Source organism: Anopheles gambiae, chromosome 2 (genome assembly GCF_943734735.2).
Source record: "Anopheles gambiae chromosome 2, idAnoGambNW_F1_1, whole genome shotgun sequence".
NCBI classification, from domain to species: domain Eukaryota; kingdom Metazoa; phylum Arthropoda; class Insecta; order Diptera; family Culicidae; genus Anopheles; species Anopheles gambiae.
In genome coordinates, this window is record NC_064601.1 from 109,377,708 (window position 1) to 109,393,760 (window position 16,053).

The 16,053-nt window shown below is 47.0% G+C and overlaps 3 protein-coding genes across 10 annotated transcripts in view; 1 reads left to right on the top strand and 2 right to left on the bottom strand.

Moving 5' to 3' along the window:
- Positions 1–38: 38 nt before the first annotated feature.
- LOC3290284 (uncharacterized) lies at positions 39–1,826 on the bottom strand. Of its 2 annotated transcripts, none has more exons than XM_061648256.1 (4): positions 1,670–1,826; positions 1,514–1,608; positions 1,199–1,435; positions 39–1,121 (listed from the first exon to the last, which is right to left on the bottom strand). In XM_061648256.1, the coding sequence occupies exons 1-4, from the start codon at positions 1,700–1,702 to the stop codon at positions 254–256; spliced, it is 1,233 nt and encodes a 410-aa protein (XP_061504240.1). In that variant the 5' UTR covers positions 1,703–1,826; the 3' UTR covers positions 39–253. The 2 variants fall into 2 exon arrangements, with proteins under 2 accessions (XP_061504240.1, XP_061504239.1); XM_061648255.1 differs by having other exon boundaries at positions 1,514–1,596; positions 1,655–1,815.
- Positions 1,827–2,910: 1,084 nt separating this feature from the next.
- On the bottom strand, positions 2,911–4,739 carry LOC133391823 (uncharacterized). 4 transcript variants are annotated; one of them, XM_061648253.1, is made up of 5 exons: positions 4,557–4,739; positions 4,416–4,498; positions 4,101–4,337; positions 3,879–4,023; positions 2,911–3,776 (listed from the first exon to the last, which is right to left on the bottom strand). In XM_061648253.1, exons 1-5 carry the CDS (start codon positions 4,602–4,604, stop codon positions 3,123–3,125), a joined length of 1,167 nt encoding a protein of 388 aa, XP_061504237.1. In that variant the 5' UTR covers positions 4,605–4,739; the 3' UTR covers positions 2,911–3,122. The 4 variants fall into 4 exon arrangements, with proteins under 4 accessions (XP_061504237.1, XP_061504235.1, XP_061504236.1 ...); XM_061648251.1 differs by having other exon boundaries at positions 2,911–4,023; positions 4,557–4,738; XM_061648252.1 differs by having other exon boundaries at positions 2,911–4,023; positions 4,416–4,510; positions 4,572–4,734.
- A 1,048-nt stretch (positions 4,740–5,787) lies between these two features.
- LOC5666963 (AF4/FMR2 family member lilli) overlaps positions 5,788–16,053 on the top strand; it is a 133,712-nt gene continuing 123,446 nt past the window's right edge. Inside the window, exons 1-2 of one of the 4 annotated variants that reach the window (XM_061648242.1) lie at positions 13,626–13,927; positions 14,004–14,260. The gene's annotated coding sequence lies outside the window, so the exon portion shown is untranslated. Of the gene's footprint in view, positions 6,869–6,908; positions 7,432–13,625; positions 13,928–14,003; positions 14,261–16,053 lie in introns of those variants that run through there. The other 3 variants (XM_061648241.1, XM_061648243.1, XM_061648244.1) reach the window with 3 other exon arrangements.

Consider the following 16,053-nt stretch of genomic DNA (forward strand, 5'->3'; position numbering starts at 1 on the left):
AGTTTTTTCTTCTTCGACAGCATGACAACAGCGAGCGGTTCCATGCGAATTAGTTCATTTATTCGTCTTAGCTTTGTGGGAAAAATCTCTATCGTCCGAACAAAAATTTATGCTTTAATTTAAAGAACAGTTTCACATGTCTTGGACACGCAATCGGATGCAATAATCGCAATATTCCGGCGTGCGAGGACTTCGAATCCTCCGATGGGAACACAACCGCTGCTTTCCTGGACCTCTCTACCAGCTAACTTCCTCAAACAATCCGGAACACATTATCCGTCAGCCGGGTAATCAGCGGTCCTAGCACTGCCGGTTCTAACGAATCTCCCCACAGCTTCTGCAACAAGCGTTCCGCTTCCGCTGTGGCACTGACATTGCTCGGCTCGTGCATACCAGCTGCCTTGGCCATATCGAGCGTTAGATAAATGACCGCCCTGCCCACCAGTGGCTCCTGCGTGTCACAAATCGTGTGGAATGCTCGAGCTGACCGTGCCGGCACATCTTCAAGATTTCGCACCAGCATTACGCTTCGCTTCCGTAAGGCTTCCTTTTGCTGCGCCACAAACACGCCAAAGTCTTGCTGGATGTCGGACCGCTTGAAGTGTGCGCCGGGCAGCCGGATTGCGTCCGTATTCCCGAAGTGGCTGGTCGTTACCGCGATCACACTGTCAATGAGCCCGTCCAGTATGCCGGTGGGGCCGTAGTGCAGGAACAGTATGGTTCCGGGTTCAGGATTGTCGACGGTGGTGATGGCACGCCGCACACTAACGTTCAGCATCTGCCACAGGTTTTGATCTACGGTTGGGTAGGTGGTTCCTAGCTTATAGAATGGTTCACCTTCCACCGGTTTGCTTTGTGGCATGAAACAAACGAGGAAGGCAATTATAATAACTATCACAGTACTCCCAACATATACAATCCCAACAAGTGTCGGCTTTTCCTTCGGGTTTGCTGTGTTAGTTGGTACTTCACTTTCTTGGGGAGCATAGCTTCCTTCCTCGTCATAAGAAGAGTCCTCATCATCCGTGCATTCGCCGGCAGTAGCCGAATCGTTACGCTCGGAAGGAAAAGTAGTCGATAAGTTTTTAATTCCCTCTGAACTATGGATGTTTCCGTTCGTGCTGTAATGGTAAAACAACAGCTTTAGAAACAACTTATCTTCCTTTGGTCACGCCTAACCAGTGCAATATTTACTTACGTCATGTTCGGGCCTGGTGTGCTGGCTCTATCACGATAATTGTTTTTCTGGGTTTTCTTTGAGTTTGCTGGCTTCCTTCTTACTTTTTCCTCTTGGGGTGCATAGCTTCCTTCCTTCTTAAAATAAGCATCCTCATAATCCGTGCATTCGGCGACAGCAGCCGAATTGTTACACTCGGAAGCACAAGTAGACGCAACACTTTTATTTCCCTCTGAATTATGGATGTCTCCGTCTGTGCTGTAATGGCAAACAAATGGGCATTGGAAAGAAGTTCTCTTCCTTTGGCCATGCTTAACCGGTGCATTATTTACTTACGTCATGTTCGGGCCGGTTGTGTTGTCTCTGATCGACACCAGCTGTTCTGGATCGTTCCGCAAGGGAGGGCGCCTCGTTGGACCCTGAAATTGTATCTGTTCAATCGATACGTTAGATAGACGTTATTGGCGATAAGCTTACGTAGGCGAATTGTACCCCTTTCGAAGAACCTGCGTTTTTTGTCGGCATTCTGCACCCCTGTTTCGTCCGCTATCAAAACAAACCCGGCTCTCGAGCAGCGGCTTGAAGTGGCAAATATGTCTTCTCTGCACCACCACCACCACCAACCAAGGTGGATTGTAAAATATCAGGTGGTGGACTCTAGTGCATTTTGACAATTCGTCACTTGACGTAAGGTCCCCAGGATTCAAACTTTGTTTACATTAATTAAATTTGTTCATATAATTTATCTACCCCATTTTTTCGAATAAACATTCTTTAAAAATATATTTTGAACTTTGGGAGTTCTTATTTCTCAGGTCTCGTAGTACAGTCGTCAACTCGTACGACTTAACAACATGCCCGTCATGAGTTCAAGCCCCAAATAGACCGCGCCGCCATACGTAGGACTGACTATCCCGCTATGTGGGGAATCAATTAGTCGCTGAAAGCCAAGCCCACAAGTGGGTAGAGGCAGGCCTTGACCGACATCGGTTGTTGAGCCAAAGAAGAAGAAGAGTTCTTATTTAACATTGAAACATACATTAAAGTGTGTTATTTTGTGTTATTCTGTGAATTTATTCTAGAATTCTTTGTGTTTTCGACATTTTTGATGATAAAAATTAAGAAATCATTATTTTTTTTTTCAATTTTTACCTTAATTCCTCATTATCTACGAGCCGCATGGACAATTTACTTGAGATTAGAACTCATGCTAGCATGATTTTAAATTTCGTGCATAAACAAATCATCAAATCTTTTGTTAATATATTACGTTTTTTCGATAAAATCAATAGACACACTAAAATGCACATAATAACAAAGAAATCTGTTAGGCCGAAAATACACGGACCGGAATTTCGCGGCCGCGGAATTCCGCCTGCTGTCAAACCCATATACAAAGTGTCAACGGCAACTTTCCCGAACTGTCATATCCATACATTTTTCAGCAAGCGGAATTCCGCGGCCGCGAAATTCCGGTCCGTGTATTTTCGGCCTTATATTTGCTAAGCTTTGTGTGCGGAAACCAATGGTCAACGGTTCTAAAATGACGTAAAGTCCCTCAACTATGGCGACCCCCCAAAGGCCCTAATCCACCACCTGATATTTTTAATCCACCTTGGTGTTAGTGCAAACATCTGGGAGCGCAAGAAGCGTGACAGATCGGTAGTGGAAAAGAGAAGGAGCATATTGTTTACAATTTTTTTTCTCTTCGACAGCATGACAACAGCAAGTGGTTCCATGCGAATTAGTTCATTTATTCGTCTTAGCTATGTGGGAAAAATCTCTATCGTCCGAACAAAAATTTAGGCTTTAATTTAAAGAACAGTTTCACATGCCTTGGACACGCAATCGGATGCAATAATCGCAATATTCCGGCGTACGAGGATTTCGAATCATCCGATGGGAACACAACCGCTTTCCTGGTCCTCTCTACCAGCTAACTTCCTCAAACAATCCGGAACACATTATCCGTCAGCCGGGTAATCAGCGGTCCTAGCACTGCCGGTTCTAACGAATCTCCCCACAACTTCTGCAACAAGCGTTCCGCTTCCTCTGTGGCACTGACATTGCTCGGCTCGTGCATACCAGCTGCCTTGGCCATATCGAGCGTTAGATAAATGACCGCCCTGCCCACCAGTGGCTCCTGCGTGTCACAAATCGTGTGGAATGCTCGAGCTGACCGTGCCGGCACATCCTCAAGATTTCGCACCAGCATTACGCTTCGCTGCCGTAAGGCTTCCTTTTGCTGCGCCACAAACACGCTAAAGTCTTGCTGGATGTCGGACCGCTTGAAGTGTGCGCCGGGCAGCCGGATCGCGTCCGTGTTCCCAAAGTGGCTGGTCGTTACCGCGATCACACTGTCAATGAGCCCGTCCAGTATGCCGGTGGGGCCGTAGTGGAGGAACAGTATAGTTCCGGGTTCAGGATTGTCGACGGTGGTGATGGCACGCCGCACACTAACGCTCAGCATCTGCCACAGGTTTTGATCTACGGTTGGGTAGGTGGTTCCTAGCTTATAGAATGGTTCACCTTCCACCGGTTTGCTTTGTGGCATGAAACAAACGAGGAAGGCAATTATAATAACTATCACAGTTGTCCATCCACCAATCCAGGTACTCCCTCCACTGTTCTCCGTTTCCAGCGTTGGTGCAGGTGTCGGCTTTTCCTTCGGGTTTGCTGTGTTAGTTGTTACTTCACTTTCTTGGGGAGCATAGCTTCCTTCCTCGTCATAAGAAGAGTCCTCATCATCCGTGCATTCGCCGACAGTAGCCGAATCGTTACGCTGGGAAGCAAAAGTAGTCGATAAGTTTTTAATTCCCTCTGAACTATGGATGTTTCCGTTCGTGCTGTAATGGTAAAACAACAGCTTTAGAAACAACTTATCTTCCTTTGGTCACGCCTAACTAGTGCAATATTTACTTACGTCATGTTCGGGCCTGGTGTGCTGGCTCTATCACGATAATTGTTTTTCTGGGTTTTCTTTGAGTTTGCTGGCTTCCTTCGTACCTGTTCCTCCTGGGGAGCATAACTTCCTTCCTTCTTAAAAGAAGGATCCTCATCATCCGTGCATTCGGCGACAGCAGCTGAATTGTTACGCTCGGAAGCAAAACTAGACGCAACACTTTTATTTCCCTCTGAATTATGGATGTCTCCGTCTGTGCTGTAATGGCAAACAAATGGGCATTGGAAAGAAGTTCTCTTCCTTTGGCCATGCTTAACCGGTGCATTATTTACTTACGTCATGTTCGGGCCGGTTGTGTTGTCTCTGATCGACACCAGCTGTTCTGGATCGTTCCGCAAGGGAGGGCGCCTCGTTGGACCCTGAAATTGTATCTGTTCAATCGATACGTTAGATAGACGTTATTGGCGATAAGCTTACGTAGGCGAATTGTACCCCGTTCGAAGAACGTGCGTTGTTTGTCGGCATTCTGCACCCCTGTTTCGTCCGCTATCAAAACAAACCCGGCTCTCGAGCAGCGGCTTGAAGTGGCAAATATGTCTTCTCTGCACCACCACCACCACCAACCGACACGTCCAGTGGATGTTCTCTTCTCCCTTTCGCACAGCGAAATGACAACAAACGCCGGATATTCGAACATCACGGATGATCGAGAGCGTTTGATGGAGGGGCAAAGAAAAGACACACGTGCCATATGGAGTTGAACGGTGTTGTTCAGTGTAGTGAACCGCGAAATACTAGTAAAATAATATCTGCTTAAAGGCTTTTTACTGAGAATAATTCACTATTCGCTCCAAATCTAGAAGTTTTATTCAAATAACAATTGAATTGATTAAACCGCCCATTTTGTCAGTTTGGCAATTAAAACTAGTGGTGGTAGCTCGGAATGGACATACCCTATTCCGATTCCGTATTCGGAATCAGTTCCGAAGCCATTTCAGATGTTGGAATTGATTCCGATTCCAGAGTCCATTCCGGAGATGATTCCAGAAGCGATTTCGCAGTCGTCTCCGGAATCGATTCCACGATCAGAATCGGCTCCGGAATCGGAAGCGACATGGGAATCGCAATTCGCTCCAGTAACGGAATCAGGATTGACTCCAGAAATTGAATCAGCTCTGGAATGAGAATTAGATCTTGATATAAGAAATTTCAGAGAGCGTTTCTACATACACCGAGACTGCAGCTGAGAGATGGCTGTGAGAGAATTGACAACCGGTTTCTCACGCTGGTGTGTGTAGAAGCTCTGAAAAGTGCCGAGATGGGACTTTTAAAATGATGTTTAAAAAATCCATTTCAATCGCTAAAATGAAATCAAAAAAGTTTCTTTTACTTTTTAATAATATATCTACGATTATTAGACGGCAAAAATGCAAACTATAATTGATCGATCGCTATAAACTGCCAATTCAATTTTTTCTCAGCTCCATCGTTCTTTGCATGCCGAGGAGAATTCTCTCACCGAAAATGCTGTCAGTCGCTGTCAAAGCATGCTGTCAGTTATTTTCTCAGCTACATTCTCGGTGTATGTAGAAACGCTCAGAAACGTGATCAGTCCGGGAATCTCCATAAGAATGGATCGTTTACTAGTAAATTTTGATTGTTTGCGGCTATCAATACGTAGCCTCAATGGACCCAAACGTCTATTCTTATTGAGATGCCGAAACCGACTCCGTTTCGTAACCGATTCTGATTTCGGAGCCAATCCTGATTTCGGAGCCAATTTCGCTTCCGGAACCAAATTTCGAAACCGATTCCGGACCTTCATTTTCAAAACTTCTTTTTTCCCATCACTAATTTAAACGTCCAAGCAGGCTACGAAAAGTGTGCGTGTGTGTTGTGTTGTTGTGGCATCCCCACTGTAGAGCAGCAGTTCAGTGCAGTGATACTATTTCCCTCGTGCTTCCGCAAAAGTAGTACTACTACCTCGGAGTAACGAACGCAACGCTTCTGTGGCAAAAAAGCGCCAAAACATAGCTGCCATTCCGGAAAGCAGGCAGACGGCGACTCGTACCAACTGCGCAGGTACGAACGATGCGTCCGCGGCAACACTCGGGTGAATGTTTTTACCGCACAGATGATACTTTCGCCTGCCAGGATCGGGTCGGGGGAGGACCAAACCCTTACAGTTAGTCGTCCGCTCGGCATTCCGTCGCGTGTGTGCCCTTTTGTGTGGCTGATTGCGGTAGGTTGTCCCGATTCCCAGCAGTCGACCGGGGGTATTCGTCGCGTTCGGATGTCCGGATCGGTTTTGCGTAGGACAACGACACTTCCGGTTGGTACACGCGGCCGCGAATCTTACGTATGCGAGAGCTTACGATTCTGTGACCCAGACACATGTGTGTCCTTTCGCTCAAAGGGGTGCATAAACCAGTGTAAGTGAACGTGTGTGTGTGTGTGTGTGTGTGTGTGTGTGTGTGTGCGGTATATTACGACGGAAAGGAATGAACCGTAATCCGGGTGGCCCATTACGGGTGAACAATCTTCATAATCTTCCATCCTTAGTGCTGTGTGAGTGTGTGTGTAAGCGAAAGGGCAGCTCATAAGTAGCCCCGTTCCCTTCAAGTGACGACAATCGCACACGTGTTTATGGTTGCGGTGTGCGGTTTTTTTTTGTTGGTTGGATTATTGTACGACCGTTTGCAGGCATTTGACACAGCCCATCGTGGCCAGCCGTGAAATCGTGAATCTCCTCCAGAAGACGACCGACAGCAGCATCTAGTAGCCACAGGGTGAGTGTTGCTGCCTGGAGTGCTTTTACTTCCGGATCGGCATCCATCCTTTCTGGTCCTTCTGGGAGGCGAGGAGAGGGGAAAAAACAGCATTGATTAATGTGCACGACGTGTGGTTCCGACGGGTGGTAGGGTTTTGGTCGTTTCCGGTGAAAAAGTTGCACATTACCGTGTGCGCGCGCCCGCTCTCATTTGGGAGGGTCCGGCAGGCGAAACGGCACATCTGGGGGTTTGTGGCCATGGATGGGAAGTGCTTACTGTGGCCCCGACTGTATTGTCTGCTGGTTTAGGTGGTCGCCGGGTGCCATGTCGGGTGCCACGGGTACCATTTTCGGTCGTAACTCGTGTGAGCCGCTCCGTCCCGTCCGGTTGTTGTGGTCGAGCATGAGTCAATGAGCTCCTGTGTGTGTGGTAGTGGGAAAAAAACAACCGTAACCATTTCCAGCAAAACCGAGGGAAAGTAGCCTTCTGTGGGTTGATTTATTTTCACCTGACCGTGCGCGGATGTAGAGCCTGCGGCAGAACAGTAGCGTGGGACAGCGCCATTCGGACCAAACACACATGTAAGCGCAAATTTAAAGTCATCATAAACAAGCGAATTTGGAAACTATCCAACTGGCTGGATGGGCGCCCCAAAACTTGCCGTTATAATTTGTCCCGATTTTTTCTTCTTCCCTTCCTAGCGAAAACAATCCAAACACACGCTGTGGTGCACATACCTTGAAACGTAACCGATCGACCGACCAACCAACCACGGTTGGCGCACGAGCCGAAAGGTGTGAAAGTTAAATTTTGATTTATGATCTTATTTATGGCGGAACTTTCTCACCCATCCAGCGTGAAAGATAAAAGGACCAGTGCCAGCGGGCAAATACTCTTCTGCCCAAATGTACGCAAAAACCCATTCCGATCGGCCATTAATGGGAGGACGAACGAACAAACAGTGGCGCGATGTGCAGTGCAGAAGTTAACCAACCCCGAGGCCTCATATTTCAGCCCGGAAAATTGGTGGCTGCTCGCTCGCTGGCTGGCCTGGCTGTTCGATTTCCCTCCAGGCATAGCGGCCCGAAGACCACGAGTCCAGCGCCACGTCTTCTCCCCTCCGTTGTAATGGAATTTTTAATCAGAAATTAACTGCTTCTCGGGTGTAGTAGTTCGTTACGAGCGAACCAGTCTGTATAACCAAGGCCTACTCTCCTCCCCGTTGGTTAGGCTTGTTCTCCCCGACAACGGCGGGAGGCTACGAAATAGAGCTGTTACATTGCCTCAGCGGGGAAACGGAAACACATTAAAAACCAAAGAAAGGCATTTAAATCAATGAAACATCTTTGCCAATGCTTGAGACAATGAGAATCTCATTAATTAAATTAGCTGCAGCATTCGGCCCGGCTGGTTTTGGCTTTTTCCGCCGGCGGTGGGGTACAATCACCCCTTTTGGAAAATTAATATTTATGGGTCATGGTGTGTTATGAATGGCCGCGCTGTTAAAGCATTAAAAGTTCATTTTTAAAGACGTTTTAGCAAAACCATGCTTGAAGAAGCATGTTTGAGTCGTCTAGCACCACGTCCTGATTGCGTCGTATGATAACAGCTGACTAGCCACCTTCCAACCAAGTGTCAGGGCTTATAATTCCATTTAACGTTCTCTCTATGACACTTTGGTATCGTTAGTGAGCGCTGCTAACTTTTATCAATTAGTTCCCTGCCGGGACAGTGTGTGCCCCCGCACTGGCGCTGCCTGGGAAGTAACGCATGGTGCAGCAAACTATAGCACACGCCCCGGAAACCCCCGGAACGCATTATCTGGCGCAGTCATCTATGCAAATTGAGTCATCCACTCTGCCTCTGTGTCACACACTTTTACAGAACCGGGGTCCACCGAAGCTAGCACCCAGCTTCTCCGAGCAGAGCGCTCGAGCACGTGAGTGACAAGGCGCCTCCATTAAATGGACTCTCCTGAGCCAAGCTGGGGCTGAAGAAAACGGACCGAAAAGTGACACGTTTTGCATTCTGGGACCATTTGCACACGGTGATGTGGTTGTGGCTGTGGGTCCGAAATGAAGGGCACAGAGCACACACAAAAGCACACACACACACACACACACATGTTGCGCACATACATCAACCGTTCGCGGCGGGGTGACGATGTCAGCCGCAGGGCATCGAAGGCATAAAGGCGCATCGTTTCATCATCGTTTGCCTTTCCCACTTGCTGTACGGCCACAGTACGTCAAGCGACACTGAATGCATCTTCAAAATTTGTCCCAGTAACATTAAACAGCAGCAGAAGCAGGAAAAAAGGACGCAGAAGGCTGAAGGACGAACGGCTCGTGTTGTTGGTGCCTGACTTTGTTACACGTGGTCGTCGGGAGGGAGGGAGAGTTTTGTCCTAGATTGGCCGTAGACTTGGTCCCGGTGTGAACCGCCTAGACACGCAACCGGTGCCGCTGTAGTGTTGTCTTTTCAAAACGAGCTCTTCGTGCTGGCAGAAGCTCCCGAGGGACAGATATTCACTCCTTCCTGCTCTTCTACCCCCCGGCACACAGGCCTTTTCACACAGAATGTTGCAAAAAGACGGACGCGCTGAAAAGCGATCCCTATCTCGGCTGTGTGTGTGTGTGTACTGATGATGGTAAGCGATGTCTTAATCATGACACACACACACTCTCGTCACTTCATGGCAAGGAGATAAAGCATCTCTCTATGTGTGTATGTGGCACGTCTTGCGCGACTGTGAGTGATTCCAGTCCTGTCCTGTTGGCTAGCTCCTTTTTTTCTTTCTTTCTTTCTGGCAGGCTCTTGTCCCGTGCTCTTTTCCAACAATTTTGCGCGATGGTTGCCGCCTTACTAGGAAGTAGCGCACGACCTTTCCATCGTGCCCGAAGGACCGAACCTGGAAGCCTTAACTTAATTTCCGCTTCGGAGCGGCTTAGCTTTTACTAGAATGGACGTGATTTCGTTGCAGGAGTTTGTTATGTTGTGAGTTTTGTTGTTGTTGTTGTTGTTGTATCACTTGTATGAGCTTGAAACTTTGCGATAATATCGTCGTACATGGTGGTCCCGTTGGTGGGGGGGAAGTAATGATAGAAGTCAAAAGGATGACGATGTTCGACACTGAGCCTATGCCGGTTTGGCGGTAAAAAAAATCGTACAAAATGAAGAATTGACTTAAACAGGGAGCAAAAAAGGCACTCCTCCCCTTGGGAAATAGTTCACAGAACTGACTTACAACAGTTTTAATCGGATTAATATTATCATCTTTGCCATTTTGTATGGTGAAGAGGACGACCAGCAAGTACAATTTGATCTTGGTGGTCTTTTTTTTTGCTACTCTTTGCATGAGGAACTGAAGAACCCAAGGAAAGGGCGTACCACACGCAGGCGAGTGGCAGGGAAGTCTCATCCTTTTTTCCACGTACAAAGAAAAAATAAAAGGAAGATGCAGCGATTTTTGCAAACTTCCTCAAGAAAGGTGAGTGCCTTCTTCGCCTCCTTCCCCTTCGTTTGGCTTTGCTCCACTCACACCACGGGACGTGATCGGATTATGAAAATGAAACAAAAGATACTGCCCAAAGGCAAAGGGGAGCTTGGAAGTAAGAATTATGTTGTTAGAATGGGTTCTTTCTCGCTGTTGAACTTTCATTATTGTCCCTTTTTTTGTTGGTACATCTTTCTTCCCATTCGTACGTTTTGGTATGAGTTTTGGCTGTTGCTTGCTGGTTTGGTCCCCCTTCGTTGAGGTTAATTTATTGTCAATTTACGTTTTCGTTTGCCTATTTTATGACGAGACGATTGTATATCGTTTAATTCATTTGCTTTGTTTGTCTTCCTTATGTTGGGCGCCCTTTTTTGCCTTTCTTTTTTTTGACTTATTTGATTTTGGCTTGTTTTTTTGGTCATTTTGGGATGTTTTTTTTTTGCTTCATCGCTTTGTTTTATTTCTTGCAAATTCGTTTTGTTAATTTTATTACCTTTTCATGACGTTTTTAGTGTCATGTTTACTCGTTTTCGTTTATATTTTTCATTGTTTTGTGCTTAATTAACTTTAACCAACATTTTCTTATTTATCAATATGTTTTTACAGTTTTTTTTTAAATATTATCATGCTTCTCTCCTATTTCAAGGCTATTATTTATTTTGTTCATACATTTGTTGTGTGTTTCACATGTTTCATGTAATTTTATTTGTTTACTTTTTTGTTTCTTTTTATAACGTCTTTCTTTAACATTATTTTATGCATCTTTCTTAAATTATATAACCGTCTTGCATTCGATTTACTAATGATTATGTAATCTTTCTTAATTAATATGCTACTCCTTTTATTACGTTTTACTTCTTTCGCATGGTTTCTTTTCGATTTGTTTATTAATTTGCTGTTCCTTTCCCATCCCTCCATGTGATTTACTCACTTCAAGCAGTGTATTTTATTTTAAGAGCCTTTTTTATGGGGTTTCCTTATAAAACAGCATTATTTTCATCTCTCCCTGTCTCTTTCTCTCTCTCTCTCTTTCTCTCTCCCTGTCTCCCCTCAATGAGTGGCGTCAACAATGGATGAATTAAATTTACTTTCAAATTAAATTTACTTCCCTTTTTACCTCCAGAAGCATTCATTTCCCCCTTGCACACTGACGAGCATAGCTCGTGGAGGCTTCTTTCCGACACTTTCCACCGCAAAAATGTGGAAAAAACGGTGGAATGCTGCGGGGGAAAGGTGCATACACACGCAAACATCGCCTGAGATGTTTTGAACAGCAACGGATTCACTGTTTTCAACACACATACACACACAAACAGTGCTCTTACCGCGGCCGCGGCTTGTCGACTTTTTGATCGAAAGCTTCGAAAGCACACACCGACACACCGACACACCGACTTTGTGTCGCACAGTTTTCTTCGTGTCGCCTGTCCTCCCACCCGGGTTGGGCTGGCTTTGTGCGACACAGTCCTGGGGAATGGGTTTCGATGGAAAATCCATTTCCTGCTTCCGGAAGGACTCGGGATTGGGAATGCGTTCCGCCTTTTTTTTCTTTTTCCATTGTTGTTTTCTCCTTTCTTTTCAACAGCCCCATTCCCTCCACTGTGGAGGCTGTGGAATGCCGTTGAAGAATTATTTTTCCTCCCTTAGTCCCTCCGGCATTCTGCTCTGGTTGGCGATCGAGTTGACAGCACAATCAGAGCAACAAAAAAGAGAGAGAAATGGAAGCAAAAACGAATAGCGGAACCGTGTCGATTGTGTAATCATTCGCAGGGTGTGTTTGGAGTGAAATTTTTAATAACGACACACCGAGCGGCGTGGGGAAGTGAAAAAGTTCCGCGTAAACAGCGTGTTTGCGTGCGGAGAAAGCAGAAACGAAAGGGAAAAAGTGTCCTTCCTTTTGCCTTCTGACGAATCGGTTCCACGCCGGATGCGCATCCATAATTCATGCTAATTGAAGCTAAACTTTTCCCCTTACTTTTTAGGCGATTGCTGCTGCGCGGACGACTTTGAACGACGCGCAAAACCGTGTTGCCGGACCCGAAGTTTTAAGCATTTCCCTGTCCCGGTTCCCCCGGTTTGCTGCAACGATTTGCCCTTCCCGTTGGGCAAGTTTTCCGCTTTGCTACAAGTTGTTAAACGTTGTTCATTTTCATTTGCAGTCGCGCACACTATACACAGTGTTCGTCGCGCTAGCTTGTCCTAGCAGTGGACGCGTTCCCATTGAATGATTTAGCAAAACTGAAAACTAGGGAGCTTGGCCAGTGCCACCACACTCCACACAATACCCCAAGCACCACCGTTCGCTGTGTGTGAATGTCGATAAATTGCAGCTGTAGATGCTGGCTGACGCTTGGCAACCTCTCAAATGTTCAAATGTCCCTCCCCTCCTCGAAAGTCTTTGGAGGGCAGCAGCGAGGAGGGGTTAAAACAAGAAAATGTTAAAGAAAAACACACAAACTGCATCGACGGAAAATGCAGCGTCGAGTGATGCAGGTAATGCTAGGCAGTAGAAACGGCCCTGCCGTAGTAGAGTTGCTGAAGAGGCGTGGTGGAAACTTTCGACAACGAAATGCTTTCACCTACTGTGAAGTCGTTCTTCGTTTTTCGCTCTCGCAGTCGCAGTCGACAAGGACATTTGTAGGTGCTCGAAAAAGGGTCTCAAGGAACAAGACAAAAAAAACGATCCAGAAGCTCTGTGGGATGGAAAATGGGGATTGGGAAAGTAACAAACAACAAAAAATAGAAAGTTTTCCATTGGATATCATCTGCACTGCAGTTTGTTTGTGTGTCTGTGTGTGGTGCATGCTTCATGCGTGTTGTTTTTTCCGGGATGCGTGGCCTTTTTCCTTCCATTCAATCCATTGACAGCGCTTTTCTTTCGTGTAAACATTGCTGCGCTCCACACGGCAGTAAATCATTGCGATGATGGGTGATGATGGCAGTGCTGGTGATGATAAGCTCCTGTGCTTCGAAGATGATTGAAGAGGGCTTTGGGAGCGCGCGATGTAGGAGTGAGGTTGCTAATAGGAACCACCTGGCGTCCTAGACAAAACTTTCCCAAGAGTAATTAGCTTAAACGCACTGAATTATTCAGTTTTTTTCTTTTTATAAAAGCAAAAAAAAAAATAGGAAGTGGAATTGAAAACAACGTGGAGAGTGCTTTTAAAGCTAAATTAATCAAGAAAATTAATGATTATTTTCCTTCCCTCTGTTTAAAACGGTAGACCGGTAGGGTAATCCTTCGCAATCCACTACGGTCGCAATGGTCATCAAAGGATGCTATGCGAATGAGCTGCTTAAAAGGCTTTCGTTGCAATCAAAATAGAAAAAAGATCTTGCTGTTTCGGTACCAAATTTTTGAGTGTTCTATATTTTCGTGCAAAAAAAAACCTCCATGCGTTGGGTATGAAAAGTGCAGCTGAAGATGAGGAACCACACCCGCTCGTGCGGTACTGTCACGCGGACACACCGTACAGTGAGCTGATTTGTCCGATTTGCTGGGAGCTGCTGGCGAAGGACGTTTGCATTACCTGCTGCGGGCATATCTTTCACGCCGACTGTTTGCTGCAGTGGTTCGAGTGGTAATATAAACAATACAGTTTTGTGTAAATTTGACACAATTACTAAAGTGATACTGCTTTTCCTTTCCCCCCATAGCTCTAAAACCTGTCCCCAGTGCCGTATTGCGTGTGGTACATTCCATCGCATCGTTCCGATCGGCTCGCGGGTGGACCAACCCAGCAAGTCTTGCACTGGACCGGCCGACCCGGATCCAAGAGATACGGCACTGGCCGATACATTTTGGATAGTCGTTGCCTTTTTCCTGTTCGTGCTGTGCTGCCGGATGGCGAAGAAATCGTTTGTAGAGTAGTTAAGCTCGCGAGCGCTATTCGAGCAGCGGGTTCGTGTCTACGGTAAGCGGCTGCTCGAATCGATCGTGCACGATCGACTAGTATGCGTGCTATCGTGCCATCGGCCAAAAACGGAATTGCACGTGGTAGCATAGCAAGCAAAGTCTAACACCGACAAACCGAGTGTGTAAGTCCCAAGGTATTCGCTTTGTTTTGACGGTCGCCTGCGAAACTGCGGCCAAAAGTTATACGCCGAAGCTTGTGAAGAAGCAGGGGCGATTTTGTAGATGGAAAGCTCTGACGTGCTCGCATCCATCCATCAGTCGTCTAGAGCACGCTTGTGCGTCTCCTATACACAGCAGCAATCACAAACACACAGCGGAACCGTACATACATCATTAATGTTTATGAAATGTTGAATTTGGAACGAGGATAACATTACGTGCGCCTCACCATTGAGCCGATTGCACACAGCGACGAGAATGCCGACGGTTGCTGTTGTTGGAAGGACTTGGACATCGCAAAAGCTGAATGTAAAATGTGATGCCCATTTACAGAACAATAATTTGTGTTTGTGTGTGAGCCTCGATGAGCCTACAGGAGAAGGACTGGTCTGGTACGATGGTCAATGTTATTCCCTAGAATGCGGCAGCAGCAGTGCCCTAGAATGCAAGTGCATTTCCTAGCAATAAAGTTTCTAGTCCAGCCGGGAATCCCTATTCCCGGAAGCTGTACCCCCCCCCCCCCCCTGTTACCATGGCCTCGGAAAGCCCCCAAAGAGAGGCTGCAGTTATGCAGAGTTAGTCTTGCATACCGGCTTACCTGCTGGTTGCAAATTGAATATTTATCGCTTCCGCATGCCACTACGCTCTACCCGCTGGCTCCTGGTCTTCGGTGTGCCTCTGCTGGGTAGGATCTCTCAGGCATCTTTATTAGTGGCCGAAAGCGCCTATCGATGTCTTAAAACATTAGCCGCTTTCAATTGGACTAGCGTGTTCTGCCCGCTCAGAGGACGAGGAAAAGCGCTCGACGGCCGGAACTCGGAACTGCTCGAAACTGCCCGTTCGGTTGCTCCGGTTCGGTGCCACCACAATTGATTCACAAATTTGTCCGTGTTGGGTCGGTTTGGTTGGGGGGGGGGGGGGGGGGGGGGGGGTGTTTCTGAGGTGCGGCAAAATGGGTGGTATATGTGTTGACCTAGCGAAAACGAAGTTTTCCAACACACTACGCTTAGGGGAGGGAGTTTTCAAGGTGTATGTGTGTGTGCGTACATACCATTGGAGGCGGAAAGCAGTCAGTGGAGGTCACACAATAGGCATTGTGGAAAAGGCGAAACTCATGTGTGCAGGGGTGGTGGTGGATGTTTGGTTTTGTTGGGCCCGGACTATGCGTGCGTGTGTGTGTGTGTGTGCACTGCTCGATCATAGCTCATGCGAGCAAGGTTCGCATAAGCGCACACATACGGGCCCTTCCATACCCTCAACTCACTTTCCTTGGTTCTCGTCCGGTTCCGCTCAGCCCATTTTCTTCGAAGCCGAAAGACAAAACGTGCCACCCCGCTCCCTCTCCAGGCACGATGCAAATGCGATGCAAGTGCATTGTTTCATCCGCGCCTGATCGGTGTGTGGAACGCGGTGTCGAGAAGAGAACGCTGCAACGTCATTGAACGATGAATGACAGGGGCAGCGCAGCGTGTACACGGATACGGTGCGGTTGGCATTGCGCACATCGCCGGGGTTGAGAAATGGGGCACCATTTCTTCGGCTGGCCAGCGGTAGACGTTATGGCGATGGTTGTCTTAGAGACATTCTGCAACGGTCCTGGGCAGAGGAAAAGGGCCACAAAGCACTCGGCTG

What these genes read in the sequence shown, in the direction of transcription:
- LOC133391823 (XM_061648251.1), bottom strand. Translation starts at nt 4,604, where the DNA reads ATGCCGACAAACAACGCACGTTCTTCGAACGGGGTACAATTCGCCTAC. An exon ending in ACGGGGTACAATTCGCCTAC is followed by an intron (nt 4,499 to 4,556) that starts GTAAGCTTATCG and finishes ATACAATTTCAG; the next exon opens with GGTCCAACGAGGCGCCCTCC. An exon ending in ACACCAGGCCCGAACATGAC is followed by an intron (nt 4,024 to 4,100) that starts GTAAGTAAATAT and finishes TTACCATTACAG; the next exon opens with CACGAACGGAAACATCCATA.
- LOC3290284 (XM_061648255.1), bottom strand. Translation starts at nt 1,702, where the DNA reads ATGCCGACAAAAAACGCAGGTTCTTCGAAAGGGGTACAATTCGCCTAC. An exon ending in AAGGGGTACAATTCGCCTAC is followed by an intron (nt 1,597 to 1,654) that starts GTAAGCTTATCG and finishes ATACAATTTCAG; the next exon opens with GGTCCAACGAGGCGCCCTCC. An exon ending in ACACCAGGCCCGAACATGAC is followed by an intron (nt 1,122 to 1,198) that starts GTAAGTAAATAT and finishes TTACCATTACAG; the next exon opens with CACGAACGGAAACATCCATA.